Below are 18745 nucleotides of genomic sequence, written 5' to 3'. Positions count from 1 at the left end.
GGTTGTTCAATTGTTTACAGAAAAAAAATTTGTCGACAAAGTCAACGATAGCACTCGACAAACAATCGAGTATGACGTTCGGTCAGTATTCGAAGATCTGAATGAATTAGAAGAGGAAGTTCAGCCAAAGCTGGCGGTAGCCAATTTCAAAAATCAAACTAGCAGCAAAGCTCTTGGACAATCTAACGCAATTGGAATTGATAAAATTGAAATAAGTCTTGATCAGTTACACGATGAGTTTAAAGGAACCACTTCTAACCATATAATGCTATTGGGCGATGCTGGGTCAGGTAAAACAATTTCCGCCAAAAAATACGCTAAAACGGTTTTGGATAAAGGATCTAACGTTTTGAAAGATATTTTAATGACATTTTATATCTCTGTTTCCGATCTTCAACACGAAACAATGTCGACCCCATTTGATCTATTATTCACGCAACAAATCCGCCTTCCAGACGAACTTAAGGAAGCCGGTGGACAATGGGTAGAAAGAAATGCGGACAAAATTCTCATAGTTATAGACGGACTTGATCGAGCAAGCGAGTTATTTGGAGGACCCTATCCTAAAATCCTTGATCCAAATATAAATTTGAAAACAAATACTATTTTAGCAAACATTTTATCCGGCTCATTGTATCCAGGCATGAAAATCTTATCAACTTCACGTTGGAGCACATTTTGGAAATTGGATCCGAAACAAAAACCTTTGAAAGTCGTAGTTCTTGAAGGTTTCGACGACAATGATATTCCAAAAATATTATCAAATTTGGTTGTATCTAACGCCAAAGAAGAGGCATTGCAAAATGAGATCACGCAAAGCCCAAAAATTATTTCTCTATGCAAGAATCCAATGTTTCTCATCTACATGGCCAAAGTTCTGAAGCAAACTGGGACAAAAATACCTGATACAGAGTCCGAAACCATTGTTACCGTTCTAAAATTCTTTTCCGGGTCTGATCACTTTGATGCAGATTTGCAAAAACTAATGAAGCTTGCATTTTCTGGCATTAAAGAAAATACCTACTCGTTTTCAGCAAGCCATGCTGAGAATCTTGGATTTGATGTATCGGAACTACAAGGTCTTATAACAACAAAAGCAGAGCCGGAACCATATCAATCGCGCATTGTGAAAACGGATCTAAGTTTTGAGTTTTTACATCAGACAATGCAAGTAGGTACTTATCTTGAAAATGCATGATTTACGATTAATCGCCAGTTCGTATTGCATCGAATTCATCCTTCTATTTTTAAGCCGGGTGTTTCGAAAATCAATAGTGGCGTTATGTATAAGCTATACAGACCTTATAACTGAGTTTATACAAATTAAATTATTCAAAACTGTGTAGGTTTGCTATAAACTTGGTTGCTACTCGAAAACTAAAGTAAAGTGTTTACGCACATGCATGTACGATGCATTCAAATTTGATAAGAGCGATATAATATCATAACAATATACATGAGCGCTCAGAAGTTTAAATAAACGTATTGAAACTCATAAACGTATTGAAAACGTATACGAGTTCAATTGAAAACTAATTCATAGTTGGACTTTAATGTTAGCTTACACCTAGTTACTGAAATATTGCAAATAGTGATAAGATATGAGAAATAAATAATAGTTTGGAAGTAATTTGACACGTTGGCGGATCTTATATTGTTGTTTTTATCAATTTCAAATAATACGGATATCAATCATTTTCTATCCGACAAAGAGTCGGTCATTTTCTACAACAACAAAAAAAATTACATTGGAAAACGAAACTTGCTATGTGCAAACCGTATCAATATTGTGTTAAATACTGGCTTAAAAGTGCTGGATTCATTTAAAATTATTTAGTGTAAAGGACTGTCATTAACAATAATTCATATTCAATTCGTTCGACTTCATGCTTTTGAACATTTACCTTGTCTTCGTGTTGTGTTTCCGCTGAAAACATAACGTCAAATCATGTGCCTTGATGACGAAAATAGTTAAATGTTATTGAATTGTTGATTGTGAGCACATATTCCTAAACAATCAATTTAATCCAATAAAAAAAAAATTGGAACGTTAGTATATAGTTGAAAGCAACATTACAATTAATTGATCACTTTTTTTTTGATTAATATAGGATTTCTTTTCACTTGCAGGAATTATTAGCCGCTTTTGAACTGTTCAATTTAAAAAAAAAGCATTTTATTGAATTTATCTCGGTCGAACTTAACAAACCTCATTGGCAAGCGACGCGTAAATACTTATATGGAATCGTGTTGAACCCAATAACACGCAAACTTGCGGGAAAATACGTGAAAGGTGAGTTAATTTACTTTTCGATTTACTTAGATATAAACAGTTTTATTCATTGATTGTTTATCAAGTGCTCTATATGACATAGTTATTATTAATTTTTAAGTTTTATCAAAAGTTCTTTTCAAATATAAAACTCTAGTTTAATATAACTGCAAATGTGTTGACTTTGGTTAAAAAAAAGAGTTTTATTAGGCGACACGACACGATTAGCTTAAGGTGCAAATACTTTACTACGTATTTTCATTTATTTCGTCTATGAAACATACAAAAATGTTATTAAATGAAATGAAACTATTATTTTTAGGAAAAAACATGGGTTTACTTCAGTGTATACAATCTCTTGAGTCTCAACTCGAGTCGTTTCACAGCAGTGGAACAATCTCAAACATGGAACATGTGTCTCTTTTGCATGAATGTGGGCCTGATGTCATCTCTAAATTCAAATATTTCATCAAACAATTTGAAATTTCACGTGATACTGCCTTCGTCAAGCCTTTAAGACCGGGAGAAGATTACGTCCTGGCATACGTTTCCAATATGTGTCTTCCATTAGAATTCATCAGTCTTAACACGATCGAGCTCAATTCAAATATATTGCAACTTATGTACGAATCCTCTAAGTCGGTTAATGTTATTAAGGTAAGCATATCTTCTGTATACAAGTAATTGCAATAAAAAAAGTCTAACCTAACTGAGTATCTCTAAAAAGAAATTGGTTTCTGCTCACAATGCCTGGCAGGTGGTATGTTATTTCAGTCCTAAAGTACTTAATATTCAAAGTAAATATGCTGAAATGTTAAAATGTTGCCCACCAGGATAAAACATTTTGTTTGGGTAAATAAAAACGCAATATTGTTCTCCATAACTACAGATTTTTTACTATAGCCATATAATATGTTAGCACATATAGCATATATATATATATATAACAAATTATAAAAACAAAAGATAATATCTATTATGCAAACAAGCATTTGTGACATACCTAGTATTAAGAATTCATACTTTAGGTAAAACAGTTCATTGTTGGAAAAAGTGTTGAATTGGATGATTACAATAAAATTGAGCATTTATTCCAAGTCCTTGACATAGAATTCGCCGTACACCTAAAATGTGATGAAATACTAGTCCTCAAGCTCTTAAATTCGTCGGACCCAAAAATGAAGGTAAATATTTGCACCATCAACATTTATCAATATTTATTTGTAATAAACCAACGTTAATTCCTTGTTAAAAATATTGGGAATTTGAAAAAAATAATGAAAACGTGTTTTTGCTTGACCAATGGGGACATGAATATTGTCACGTAAATTAAAGACAACAGGAAAATAACTTTTGCAAATTGAAAATGGTTGGTATTTGATAAATTTAATAAATATCGTTTTGTTACTTCTAGTGCCCCTCTTAAAAATGTTATTTTTTGTTTTTTCTATAAATATCAGGAAGCGTTAAACAAACTTGTAATAGGACGAGAATATTCAGAAGATGTTTTCCGTAACCTCGCTGAGCAGCCAAAATATGAACTTCTTAAATTTCATTCATCAAACCTTACAAAACAAAAGTTGAGAAAACTAAAAGAATCATTTATCGGACGAGTTGAGGTTTATTATAATTTCAATTAAACGTTATTGATCCTCTATTACCTCACAAATAATGGACAAAAGTTGACTATAGTATTTAAATGACTTTTTGTTAATATTTTTAAGACGACAAACACCAACAAACCGCACTGTAGATAAATATGATATATCAACGAATATTTAGCTAAATTTCCAAGCGACATCTGTGTGAAATAACAACCCTAATTACAAAGTTAACTTAGTATATTGTAAAGTTTATTGTAAAGTACAATGAAAACAAACGTTTTTGGGCAAAACCGAATAAAACAATATTTTACTATTCAACTTATCTTGATAAAGGACGCACTATTTTACCCAGAAGGTTCGAGATTTATGGTTTGAGAAAGAAGAAATGTTGGAGACGGAAGGATATCGTGACGTTGCTCAACTAATATCAAATGCAAAAACTGTGAACTTATTTTTCGAACATTGTAACTTAACAGATAAAAAGATTGATTTGTTCGCACAGGGTGCAGCAGACTATGGAGTAAAGGTGAAACATAATATAGGTTTATGCGTTTATCATAATTTCACTGTTTATTTTGAATCACTGGCTTACACTAACAAGAAATTTTACTGATTTGATAAAAAAAATTCACAGCTTGACCAACTGGTTATTAAAGATGAAATAAACATAAATTCGGAGGCGTATCATACACTGGGAATAGCTCTCGTGAATTCAAAAACAAAATTCTTTCAAATACTTGATTGTTATTTGACGAAAAAAAAAATTTCTTTCCTCAATAATTCGTTGGAATCCTGTAAGTACAAGGTAAGTTTATTAATTTCTTGAAACTGAATATTAGATAAATATCATAGTTTTAGTTAATTATCATCAAAAGATTCATAACAACCAAATCCATACAAATCAGTTAATCACCAAGTGTATTTTGATTATTGAACATTATCACACTACACCATTTTACACAGCTTGCACAACTTTATGTTAAAGACAAGACACTTGAATCCAAAGAATATTTCAAAGTGGCTGAACTGGCATCAACTACAAAACTTGAATTATTCAATTTCGTGGATTCCAATCTTAACTTCGATAAATTAGATTCTTTTGCCAAAGGAGCTTTAGAAAACCAATTGCAGGTACGTGTATCAATATGCACATAAAATTAGCTTGTAGAATAAAAGTCGTGCCTTGTAAAAAAGTGAGAAATATGCCGAAATTTCTATTTTTGGAACGAGAATTGGAACATGATTGTTTTGTTAAAAAAACTACTTAGCGTGAATTTTGTTTCAACATTATACAAACTAATCATTAAATTAAATATACTTTATAAATGTTCTCATTGAGTTTAAACATGCACTTCATATTTGACGTGGTTGGGCCTTAATGAGGGAGTGACTGAAGAAGCAAATTATCCCATCGCTGTGTTCAAATGACTTTCTTGAGAAATTTTACATAATTAAGGTTATCAATTCATTTCAATATTGATTGTTTCATCGATAATATATTTGCGTCGTCAAAAAATGAATAAAGCTCTCATATTATCCGAATAAACCATATTTGTTATACTTCTGATAAAATTCAAGTTTTGTTTATATTTAACTTATCAACTTTCTCATGCCTTTAATGTACAATTGCTCAATACATGAGGTTTGTTGTAAATATAAAACATTTTCACAAAATAGTTGCAACGCACTGCTGCAAGTTTTCTTGAAGCTTGTGTAGTAATTTGAATAATAGTTCATTTATGACTCAAGTTCGTTTGCTCGTTTCGAATATTTTATTTAAATATATTTATTTTAATTTATTCAGTCACATTGTAACTGAATCGCCTCGAAATTTATCCCGATAAACAGGAATATGCGGTAAAAAATATTTCGTGTTAAATATACATTTATCAGATTAATTAAAACCGTGATACCACCAGAAATGGCGTCATAAAGTGACTCAACAGACCCTGCTGAAACCCTTTATTGCAGAAAATTCATAAGATCTGTAGTGATTTCAATATTAACTTCGCTTATCCAATACATATTATTTGATATATGCATTTCAGTTTGGTGCTCAACTAAACTAATATTTGAGGTTATTTAAATATTGAAAAATATTATAAAGTAATAATTGAATACCCGATTGTATTACAGCTTGGTGCTTTTGGGATTGTCGAAGAAAAATCTATGGAACCCGAATTATTCATCAAATTTGTCCAGGTTGCGTCAATCACCTACTCTGAAAGTTTACATATACGCCACTGCAATCTAACAAATGAAAAACTTGATTTTCTTTTGGAAGGAGCATCAGAATACGAATTGAAGGTATGAGTCATGGGAAGACAGAGGAGAACGTTGTGTGACGTGTGCTCTACTGTTCATTATATTTCTCAAAGTTTTCTCACAGATATCTAGATTTTGGGAAGTTTTTTAATATAACTTCTATAAACTTCTAGAACTTTGAAAGAAAAAATAGGAATCAAAACAAGAACAATTTTCATAAAAGACTTGATTTAAACAACTGCAATTAATTCATTATTGTACATAAAAAATTGCGGATTTTTGCCCTATTCAAAATCGACTGACTATATTAGTTGTGAGAAATTATGTTATAAAATGTTTGATGATTTCGTAATTTATGATTTATATTTCGAAATTCAGGTCCGGATGCAAATACTCACACGAATTACATTACCTAACAAGTTTTGCATATAAATCAATTGCATATAATAAATTCGCTCGAAACTTGCCTCGAATAGAAAATTATTAAAGATGTTGAACGTAGTATAATGTATTGTAAGTTTGTCATTAGAATAATTTTTATTTCTTTATTGTAGGCAGGTATTTTTAAAAATGAAACACACTCCATTCGTGTTTAAATTGCATTTTTTCTAGCGCTCTTCACGCAGATAGTTATCATAGCGCCACCGCCACGTTTAAATTATAGAATCAAAATATTATGCACGACAAAAAAAAAACTATTCATGGTGATGAGTATGCAATACTCTATTTGATATGATTCTCCACTATAGGTCATCATAGTTTTCTGCCTGCGCGTCAGGAAATTTTTTTCCAGCTCAATTAACCGACTCGCCTATATTTGGTTGTGGAGAGTCCCATATCAGCGTGTAAAATGTTAAATTTTTACCCAGGCGCATCGTAATGTTGTAACCACTATTTGTAAGAAAATATTGGCAATAGTATAAAAGTAATTATAAGTAGTATAAAATCATACACCAATCCGACTTGTCAGGGGCCACGTCGTCCTATTGATATTGTCAACAACCGACTGCTGAAAACAATATTACATATAATACGTTGAATGAATTTTAATTCCTATTGATATTAAAACTGGTTGAGCACAATCAGTGTTCCCTCTAGGAAAATTTCACACTGCACAAATGCTGTTTTTACTGAGCAAGAGTATTTTAAGGCTGAGCAGAATCCTAAATTGTTTGCAAACTTAGTGAAATGTTACAATAGTAGCCTATCATATAATATCGGAATGCAAACAAGGCACGCATTGAACTCAAATAGCTTCTCCTTGTTTCCGTGCTTTCCAGCTATTATACACTTTGTCAATGTTTGTTGTGTTTATTGCGGAATCAAGCGACAATCATCCAGAGTACAATACTCTACGTACAATCTCAACATTTTTGTGGTTGAAATATCATTGCTTTCATCAAAATCAGGGTATGAAATTTTGCTTGTCTTATGCTATGCATGATTTCTTCTTTGGCGACAAAGTCTATGTTCTTCAAAAATTCAAAGCCGTGATTTTTGCTTCATCGTGAATGTGGAAATTTGATGTATTTTTACATACGACCAAATACTTTGCGGGACAATATTGATGAATTCAGCACTATCTATTTGGGGCTTTATTTCACTTGTCGAGGTTTTTAAAACTTCACTCTCTTCAGCGGTTGGTGTAGTGAAAAAGTTCGAACAACCTCCTCTTGCTTCCACGTTTCAATTCTGAATTAATGCATCTAGTGCGTCAATGAGCTTTTATGATTTAAATGTCGTTTTAGATAGTCAACTTCCCATTCCCAACTACGATTTGCCCTTTCTAAATCACTATCAGGTGCCACTTCCCGACAAACTCTGCAGAATATCACATTCCTTGACGCGGAATAGCAATAAATTTTGCAAAGTTTAGCAGTTTTTTTTAGCTTAAACCGGTATCACGATTGCAAATTAAGTGTTAAAACACTCCACTGCTGTATCCAGCATTCCACTTTAAGAGCAATTTTGTTATTTTTAAACCTTGCTACATTGGATAGACATTTTACTCACATTTCAGATAAAAAAGAAATCATTTTTCTGACCTTGAACACAATGTTCTTTTACGTACGTTAAGTGCAATATTCCCATTTGAAAGTATTGATAGGCGCGATTATTAATCCGCTTACTTCGACGGACGCCAAATGTCAGAGTATTTCAAAGGTATTCCGACATCCAGCATGAGTTCTTTATAGGATTAAAAACTTAGAATTTTTGTAGGTTTGTTAAGGTCAATGTTTGTGAATATTCAAGAATGTATTTTTTCTCAGCGCATTTATACTTGAATTAAATTGTCCATAGATTCAAATGTGTAAAAATCTCAGCCGCTTTTAACATAATTTTACTTGAATATCGTGCATTTAAGAATTGATTTTTACAAGCGTGTTTTGATTTGATGATTACATCCCTTAACTCATAACTTTATACCTGTTTTGCCTCAATCTGATATCGTACAAATATGAACTTAATAAGCAAACATTTAGTGGTGGTCACGCTGTGCCAACTCTAAATCAGTGTCCACTTGGATCATAGTGTGCCACAGATGTTGATACTTAAAGTTAACTCGTGGACGCCGTCTTTTTATTACTATGCCGTGACGGGACGAAACCTTCAGGAACGAATATTACAGCCTGTGTTCTCCAAATCCCCATAAACAACAGTCTACTTGACGGTATACAATAAAATGTATTATAACTCTAGATCAGTGGTTCCCAAACTTTTTAGAGTTGCGACCCACTATTTATTACCACGGCTTATGGCGACCCATAACAAAATATCTTTGTTCGTTCTATTTTTTTTTTTATGACATAACACAGAACACAGCAATGAATAATCATCGCAAAACTAGCGTGTTCCCTCGAAAATAAAACCTGGCCTGAAAATAAGACCTAATTTGAATTTCAAAAATGATTTTGATTAAAACCTACCCTTAAAATAAATTTAAAATGTGTGTGAGTTGAAAGGTTCAATGACCTGAGGTAAGGTGAAGATCACACCACTATTCAAGATTGTGTGCTCAATTATGATATTTGTCACTTGATTTTGTATAGGAAATACAAATATAAACAATGGATGTCGGTTTTTATATATGGTTTATTAATTAAAAAATCTCGTGATTTTCTACAATGTAATTTTATTTTTGATAAATGAACATAAAAGATTTCTTCCAAAAAACACATAGTGTTATTCTTCAAACAAAACTAATTCTAAATCCTGTCTAAATTTCGGGAAACACGGTAAGAGGTGCTGTGCAGTGTACAAAACTGCTTTGCGTAAAAAAAGCTACATGGTCATTCTTTGTGTAGCAAATTTTTGGTCCTTTGAGAAGATCGTAAAAAGGAAACTTTCACAGATTAGAATTTAAATCAAAATTGAATTAGGATTTACGTATTCGAGTCGCCACCGATCCCAATAACCAGTATAATTAATCAAAGCTTTCTACATTTTTTCACGACCCACTAAGATTCCTTTTGCGACCCACCAGTGGATCACGACTCATAGTTTGGGAACCGCTGCTCTAGATACGTGTAACAGTCGCTCAAGAATTGCAAAGTCAGGTCGAACACAGTAACACTCGCCAAACAGTTGGTGAGATACGAAAAAGCCGGTAATTGATTTTAATGTCACTTGGGTATAAAACATGAAAACATAATTATTACATCTAAAGGAACACGAATAAAAAAAAAAATAAGGGTTCATTTTGGAAAAGCCAAAAGTAACTAAGAACTATAGACAGGGCTATTAGCCTAACGCGACAGTACACGAAAAACGCAAGTGAGAGCACGTGATTCTAGCCCAAAGTCAGAAGGTGTCTAATCACAAAATTTTGATAAAAGCAAGTAAAAAGCGAACGCTTAGAATTTTGATACTGAACTTTCAAACATACAGAATAACTGGCTTGGCTTGGCCTTGGGCTTGGCCTTGGCGGTGAACTGCATTTCCAGCCCACCACCTTGCGTCAATTCTGGGCGACCATTCAGAAATTCTTACATGTCAATATGAAGAATATTAAGTTTTTGACTACAATGCTTTCCTGTAATTCCAGTAATTTCTTTCCGTAAATTTACTATGTCACGTGCGCAAATGGTATAGAAATGCCACTCGTCGCCATTACCAGGGCTGGGGTGCTGGTTCGAAATCATGATGACTCCGGCTCCAGCTCCGGAGTCGCAGTCTATTCAAACTTTGGCTCCAAATCCGGAGCTTCATTTTTTTTTTATGCCGGAGCTGGCCCCAGCTGTTTATTTAGGCTGTAAACAACCTTTAAGTCGGTGTCATGATAATTCCTTTTTGTTCCTGCATGTAACTTGTGAATCCACTAAGAGGTATTATATGCTGTATTTCCGGGCGAATCGGTCTACCCAGCATATAAGGATTTTACATACAGCCCCACAATAAGACGGGAAGGAAAATCGGCTTCTGGAACGGTCGCAGCTTTTGCGCATTCGGTAAAATAGCTCATAATGACTTTTTCTACCACATAATATTTAACTCATATTAACTGTCTTTCTATTTTAATTTAATTGTGTTCAACATAACTGGCAATCATGCCGGCCAAATAAAATCTATCGTGGGCCATTCCAAAGCAAAACTTATGGTGTTTTCCTTTTTTTTAGTATTTTATAATTTCGCTTCTGCGTATTCACTTCTTAATTCATCTTCCGGTATTCGCAGCCGTTTTTCTCTCTCTTGTTAGGCAGATGGGAAGGCATAACGCGTCATGTACTAACCTATTATCAACTTATTTAGAATGGCCAATGTACATATAAACCGTAGAGTAGGAATAGAATTGGGTTGAGACCGATGGACGTCAACACACCTGGTTTCAACTTCTTCGGGTGAAATGACTGAAGAATGTAAGAGATCAACTTATAAAGCATGGTCTATTTGGAAATGCCGTGATAATTAATGTCGCGCTTATCAAACAGCAATATAAAGACGGAAGAGAAATTGCGTAATGAACCAACGCAACTTCGTCTTTCACGATTGAGACGGCAGAGAAACAACAATACGACGGAATTTCCCGTGTTTATTCTGCGCGAGATCCATTTTCTATTACAAAATCTTGATGTTCTGTTACCGATTTTATCGTTATATATCTGTCCGGCACTCGACCAAACTTGTGTCAATCTTGGCAAATAGGATTGTCGACTTGAGTTAAAAAAATAAATTAATATTTTTATGAGTGCAAAATAAATGTCACAAAATGCATTGTTTCGCGATATAACTTTGTATTTTCGGAGAAGGCATGTCATATAAGTACGGTATTTTAAATAATGCGCAAATAATTAATATTTGATCTAAATTTATCGCAAATAATGTTATAACTTTTAGACCGCGAAATGATTTAATGTAAAATGAAGCATGGAATTCGGAATATCGTCAATAAGTCGGCATCAATAATTATTATAAAGTGCTCACTACCGTAAGTAGTAAAGTCGGATATTGTAAAAACGGTGAAATAACAAGTCTTCGTCGCGAGGCAAGCAAAAGTATAATCAAACGAGAGAATACGCTTGTAGTTGATTAATAAATTAGCAACCCGGAATTTTTATTTAATACGAAAGTCGTATTAATACGTTAATACGATTTTAAAAAAGTGAACTATCGTTTCTTAAATATATTACCAGTGTTGGTAATGATAAAATATAGATAAGCTAATACAAAAGATAAAAATCAGAATAAAATTATTTTGAATTCACCCCTTGATATTTGTCTTTAACATCTGTCGCCGGCGTGTAGTACTGCCGGGAATATGAAAACCAAACTTCGATGTCCCGTTCGGAATAGAAGTGGATTAAATTGGTTGTTATGATAGGTTTAAATGTGTGAAAAAAATATCGCAATTACGGGGTCATTACGTAATCGATTTGGCCTTAATTTTTGTCAATTACGTGCAAGCCTACATTATTGTATACTACAGCACACCGAAAAATAAAAATTTTGTTTCACATTATCATTGACCCACCCCCTGGAACTCCAAAAAGCCAGCTATCACTTAGCAAATAGTCCAACATAAATAGACTAAATTAATTCTTTCAAATTATATCTCAATAGTGTTTTAGCGTGAACAGAAGACTGTATATGACGTCCTATATTATAGTAAATAACACGCTGTGTTTACAACTAAGCGATAATGTTGGATCGATATCTCAGGTCTGGTTTATATCTAACTTGTCATTCATGGCTTATTTGAAAAAGGAGGTTGTACACAACACATTGGAATAGACAATTCGTCTATATCACAACTTTCTTTACTACAGTCGTTACAATTTGAAGCAATTTCTCGAAAATTTTCGAATTTTTTTATTTCGAGAGTGTATAAAACGAAAGGAATCTCTCTCTGGTAATCTCGCTCGCAAGGCGACTGAGAAAACATTCCGATAAACACTAAAGTGGTGTCTCTCGCGTATCTGAACAGCGGGGAATAAACTATTCGAAGGGATGTGTCAATAGTTGCTTCGATTGTCGGAGGACATAGGGTTAAGCAAAACTCCCGACGGTCACCTGTTTTTCAATCTTGGATAAAGCTACCAATGAAATTATAATGTTTATGGCAGGCTTATCATTTTCATATTTCACAAAAAAATCGTTGGCATTCATTTTTAAATATGCATTTATTAGGTTGTAAAATTAGGTTCGTTCTTTTCACTTTTAGGTCGTTGTACAGGAATATTTAAATCGAAATTGCCAAGCGTAGCTAGAATTAGTGACCACTTCAAACACTATGTTTAATTCATTGCCAACTAATAGTTTGGTATTGATTTTGATGAAACATTTCACCTATGTACAAGCTTAAATATAGGTAAATGTTGAAAATAGAGTACGTGATTATTATTTTGCTCAATCAATGTTGTAATCATGTTGATATGATATGGTAAAATAAAAATTAATAGAATGGAATAAAGTAATGAACATTTAATGTCAAGTTAAAAAATATTACGGATTCTGTAAAATACACGTCAGTGATTAAGACCTAATCAGATTTCGACTTTCTCTTGCAACGTGGAGAGAATATCAAAAATTGAAGTTTCATAAATCATTATAAATTATTGATGAAATCACAACACGACGACAATTTGCGGAAGTGATGGCCTAACGGTTAATGCGTTCCACCTAACTATGTTGAAATAGCATGTAAAAAACGTCGATGACAATTTCTATTCCTACCATCTAACCCCGGGTGCAATGAATTGCATAGCCAAGGTCGAGCACGAAAAATTTCTGTTCTTATAAAATATACTAGTTCGTTCCGATAAGTAGAGGTTTCAAAGGGAAGTGTGTGTAGAACGTATTATGAAAATTATCTATTATCAATGACTTTTTGCACCTAAAAACCTATGGGTTGCAAGTTACTTACAATCTATATCTGCTTCTATCCAAAAACTATCTTTTGAAATTCAGTGGCAATACTTACATTATACTTGGTTTCAGAATGAAATATTATGATTCCTACGAATAGATATAAATAATATAAGAAAAAAATTAAAATCTTTTAAAGATTTACTGCAAAAGAATATTGGAAAAAGGTTTTTATAGTAATTTTCAGGAACCCATCAAAAATTATAAAATTTTAAATTAGGTGAAGCAATATCTTCACAGATGCAAAAACTGCCTTTTCTCCGTAACTTCATCCAACCATGCTTGATTGAAACATATAATCATGCTTTATGGTAAAGTGTTAAAGGGATTGACAACTTTCGCAACGAATGCAATGTTGACACCAACGATTGAAAGATCATTTGGAACCTATTGAATTTGGCTATACGTATTGCATGACGTATGCGACAGATTCAATTAGGCAAATACACCACCTATATTAGAGGGAAAAAGCGTAATTCATTCACTGAATATTGTTATAATCTTGTAGCTTTTGTATATCGTATTCAAAGTAATTGTTCAAGTTTATTGTTGTATTAAAATTAATAATTTAATATTCATTTTTTAGATAAATACTTTGTACCTCGAAGACAGGACCATGGAGCCCGAAGTATTCCATAAATTTGCTCAAGTTACCTCAACCGTTGAGGCAGGTAATGTGCAGTTTGATAGCTGTTCTCTAACAAGTGAAAAACTGAATGCATTTGCAAAAGGAGCAACTGATTTTTCTTTGAAAGTAAGAAGTTGGAATATTGTTGTTAAAATTTCCTGTTTTTAATACGTTTTAAAAATTAATCGTATGAGAATGTGTTTTAATTGTATTCTGTTTACAGGCGTGCTTTACGCGAGTATATAAAAAGATGTAAAAATGAAAAAATAAATATTGTATTCCAATGTATTCCAATGAACTCTTTATTTGAATTTTTGCATCAAGAAACATTAGTGTAATTTAAATATATTTATTTGTAATATTGTATTGAGAATTTCAATCAAATAAAAAATACGCTAATAATTATGTCAATAGTATTCTTCAAAAAACGTCAACAGTGTAAAAGTCATGTCCAATTCTTTTACATTAAATTCACAAATATGTTATATCTCAAACCGTTTTTCAATCCGTAAATTTAAAGATTTCAGTATTTTACGGACCAAATGCGCACCCGATTATATGACACACTGTCAATCAATTGTTTAAATTTTTTCGTCATACATAAGAATCACCGGCCTGAAAGTGCAATAGTTTTAAGGATTATCGGATTACTGTACAAAGCTCATTAATAAACAAAAAAAATCAATATTTTCATGTTCATTGTATTTTAATGAAAAAAAAAACTTTCAAAACAGCCAAAATATAATGAAGGATTCGAGATACTGAAAAAGTCGCTAAATTTATATTTCAAGTGCTAATTGTTTTTGTCAATGTGACGTTTACTTTAGTCCGTTAACATATTTTTGTCCGTAATCATTCTCCTTATATCACAATCCTCCTTAGCCACGTGTATGTCTTCAACCTTGACGACGACGATACCTAGTTTTTTTTTCTAGCCTGGAGTTTAGTGGGAAAAACGATTTACTATATAATCGGGTGTACAAGGGTGTTGTGTACTGAACTACAAAACCTTTCTCCTTGTTTATTTCATACTTCGTATCCATATGTGTCAGTTGCCACAAGGTTGCTTGAACAAAATAGTATTATAAAGATAAATAAGAATAACATATTTTTTTCAACGAAATAGTATATTTATGAGCTTTCGTTATGATAGTCCTATTCTTCATATAGAACAAGATATAGCTGCAAAAGATAAAGATCAATATTCAGTTAAAAATAATATAAAAAATACGGAAATATTAGAGATGGATCGGTTGGATCTGTATCTATTGTGATGTCTGAAGAATTGATGTTGAGGGGTTCAAGGTTTTTTTTTTCACTTATTTGTTTGTTTTGTTGTTAATCGTATTTGTTTTAAAATCTTTTTCGTTAGACTTCCAGTCTTTTACGGTGATTCTTAGTGGTTGCCGAGTTTTCATTTTGTTGATCCATAAGTGTTTTTTTGTTTGTTTTTCATGCATAACTCACAGCTGGCAAGTGCATCTATTCCCAGGACACTAAAATTTTCATGGTGTTGCTTTTGCTATTGAAATGGTTGGCAACTGGTGTTAGGGCTCTCTTTTTCGGATATCCCTGATGTGGTCCGAAAGTCTCGTTTTCAATTTTTCCCCGCTTTCACCTACATGAATATTGATCTTTATCATTTGCAGCCATATTTTTTTTATCTGAAAAAGTAAGTATGAAAGCTCATGAATATACTTACTATTTCGTGGAAAGAAATTATGTAAAGACAATGTGAAATGCAAAATCTGTTGCAGAAAATACAATATGTTGTCTTTCAAAGCTTTGTCGTGGCCGTGTCGTAGCCAGGGGTTAGAGTTTGCCAAAACATAATTTATAGAAATTTTCGCGAATAACCGAAAACTTCACAAATAACGCGTGCGATTTCAAATGGGTAACTCTGTTTAATTTGAGGATTGTCATTTTTGTCAATCACTACACTGTTCATCGTGTTTAACCAGACAACGAAACCAACAAAGGTATTTGTTTAATAAGGTCCACCCACGACAGTTCAAAAACTGTTTTTCGGACAGTGTTAAATGCAAAAAATGTGCACAAAGGAGCATGACCCTTTGAACCCCGGCCGATTGTTTTGATAAGCACCAACTATTTTCGAATGCTACATGTCATAATATGAAGACCCATACACAAGCAAGAGATGTGAATATTCGACAGTGGACTAACGGAAAAAACCGGACACTGTCGGTTTGTGGGGTTGCTTTATAATTCACCAAAAGGCTAACGTCATTGAACACAACTGATTCTAGAAATAGTATGAATGTGAAGGCTACTTTTCCACTGATTCCGTTTAACCCCGGTGGCTTGGCCCTCCTTCTCCGACGATAAATTGGCAACTGAAATGATAATTATTGAGAAGAATGCTTCAAAAAAAGTATTGGATAATATTTTTCTTCGAATAATTTTTTATCGATTGAAATACTTACATGGTTAATTAAATTAAATCAAATATAAAGAATTATATTTAAATTACGCGAAATTTAATATTTTTGTGAATACACGCCCAATACATGAGTGGTCGAAAACGGCGTCTTTGAATCAAACATATTGAGCGCTTGAGCGTTACGTTCCGGAGTAGAAGTTCATTTTATATTTAAACCCGTCTAATCATAAAGAACGAATATCGAGGTAATATCGTGAGTAACATTAACCTGTTGCTACCTCGCTACAGTGAATAAAGTGAATGACGAAATGATAACTCGAGCAGAATTAATCACCTTTAACAATCGAAAATACAATACAAAAGTCAACTACTAGTTATTTGTCCTGAACCTTGCCCTAATGTCCAAAACTACACAAGCAGATGTATTGTCATTTACAATTATAGTCTGATAAGACACAAATGTAAATCCATCCGTCTCTGTACTTTCTTTCGTTTAAGTACAATAACTTAAAATTTCTTCCATGTACGTTTAAAGCATTGATGAGTTAGAATACTCGCTCTCAAAAATATCTTAAGTGCATCAGTTGCCCTTTCAAACACACGGCTAGAGCAATACAAATAAAAAATTTTTTAACGTAATCAATAAATTTTTGATGAAAGGAAAGGGAAAATCCGATTACAGCAGGAAAAGGTGTTGGGCTCTGACCAAGATTTTTTTGCAATGTTTATGTAAAACGACAAAATTAAAATAATATAAAAATTCTAATGTTGTTTAACTTGGCCAGTAACGATTGAACGTTTTATGAATTGAATTATGGATGCTTTGGTTGTAATATGTGATTTGGCTTCTTTTTCCCAGTGTAATACGGATACTTATCTATAATATATATATATTGTTGTTTTGGAAATATTTTATTTTTCAGCTGAGGAATTTTGTACATTGTTCCAATAGTGGCATATCTAATTGATCCTAATTACACTAGAAATAATTCTTTGCTAACAATATTTATTAATATAGTCGTTGAATATTTTTGATCTCCGCTCTAGGAGATTATTCCTAGTAGGCCTATATTTGTCTGTCGGTTTCGACGTAGCGTCAAAACGGCCGAATGGATCTAGATGAATTTTTTCATGTGGGTTATCCTGCCGCCCTAGTAATATGCGTTTTATAGAAAGTCCGTATGGAGGTTTCGTTTCCACGGAAACAACGAAAAACGCGCCGATCATTATGAAATGTTAATTTCTTTTACAATTTATCGCCATTTTCTCACCAACCAAGTCGAAAATTAAAATTCCAAGAACCCTACCTTCCGCATAGCAAAATACTCTTTCCAATAACTTAAATTTGGTCTCGATACTCCATAAACTGGAGGAGCCTTAGGTGTTTTAGTGAAGATTATTTTTTAATTTTCTGCCACAATATACCATTCACGCGAGTAAGACTGCGAAACGCGCAGCGTTCAAAATGAACTGGCGTTTTTAAGTAGTGTCTCCTATTATCCGTTAGTAAACTTTAATGATGCGAGTCTCAAGCAATGGCGGAGATCCAACTGGGCGCCTACCGGCTTCTATTTTAATTATTAGTATTATTGTATTATAAATTTTTAGAAAGTACAACTTGATTTAGTACTTATTAAAATATATTCAAAGTATATTAGTAAATCAAAAATACATATTCATCGCCATGGTTTATAATTAATTTCATTGTGATCATTTTAATCTGCGGTTGTGTTGACGAAATTAAAGCAATAGTACTCAGAAAATATGATGACAATCCGTGAACCCTGAAATGCGCGCCCGATTGCTATTTGTTTCGATTTGTATTTTTGGGAATTCGTCAAATCTGAACTGTTCGTATACAACACATACAGCAGTACTGTACGTACCAATGTGGAGGCAGTAAAGCAAAGAATCCTAATGGAAAATGCACTGGTACGGTAGCATCCAAAAGTTTGCGATTTGCAATGTCTAAAAAGCGTTTTTAATCGGTCGCGGATCATCATAAAACAAAGCTTATGGTGTTCTTCGTTTTATTTATAGTTTTTTGTATTGCCGCTTTTCAATTTAGAAAATATGGGTAGCCACCATTAACACCAAATAGGAAGAAAAAAAATTATTCCTCGTTGTGAGAACTCGCGAGAAACACAACTTAGGTATTTATCGAAGCGTGTGCAGACTCGTGTTTTCGTCGGAAATCCGCAAGTGAGTTGTGA

At 33.0% G+C, this 18745-nt stretch overlaps 1 protein-coding gene across 4 annotated transcripts in view; it reads left to right on the top strand.

Annotated features, from left to right (window-relative positions):
* Positions 1 to 18745, top strand: part of LOC120336943 (uncharacterized) — a 67367-nt gene that overhangs the window by 4800 nt on the left and 43822 nt on the right. For 2 of the 4 annotated variants that reach the window (XM_078119875.1, XM_078119869.1), the window contains exons 10-19: positions 21 to 1171; positions 2131 to 2293; positions 2595 to 2929; positions 3301 to 3456; positions 3733 to 3891; positions 4229 to 4402; positions 4511 to 4681; positions 4840 to 5007; positions 6013 to 6183; positions 14090 to 14257. In XM_078119875.1, coding sequence (XP_077976001.1) covers positions 21 to 1171; positions 2131 to 2293; positions 2595 to 2929; positions 3301 to 3456; positions 3733 to 3891; positions 4229 to 4402; positions 4511 to 4681; positions 4840 to 5007; positions 6013 to 6183; positions 14090 to 14257 — 2816 coding nt within the window. The remainder of the gene's footprint in view (positions 1 to 20; positions 1172 to 2130; positions 2294 to 2594; positions 2930 to 3300; positions 3457 to 3732; positions 3892 to 4228; positions 4403 to 4510; positions 4682 to 4839; positions 5008 to 6012; positions 6184 to 14089; positions 14258 to 18745) is intronic. The other 2 variants (XM_078119877.1, XM_078119878.1) reach the window with 2 other exon arrangements.

This window comes from Styela clava, chromosome 2, assembly GCF_964204865.1.
Source record: "Styela clava chromosome 2, kaStyClav1.hap1.2, whole genome shotgun sequence".
NCBI lineage: Eukaryota > Metazoa > Chordata > Ascidiacea > Stolidobranchia > Styelidae > Styela > Styela clava.
Note: the sequence above shows the minus strand (reverse complement) of the source record. Positions and strands in the feature narration are given on the sequence as shown.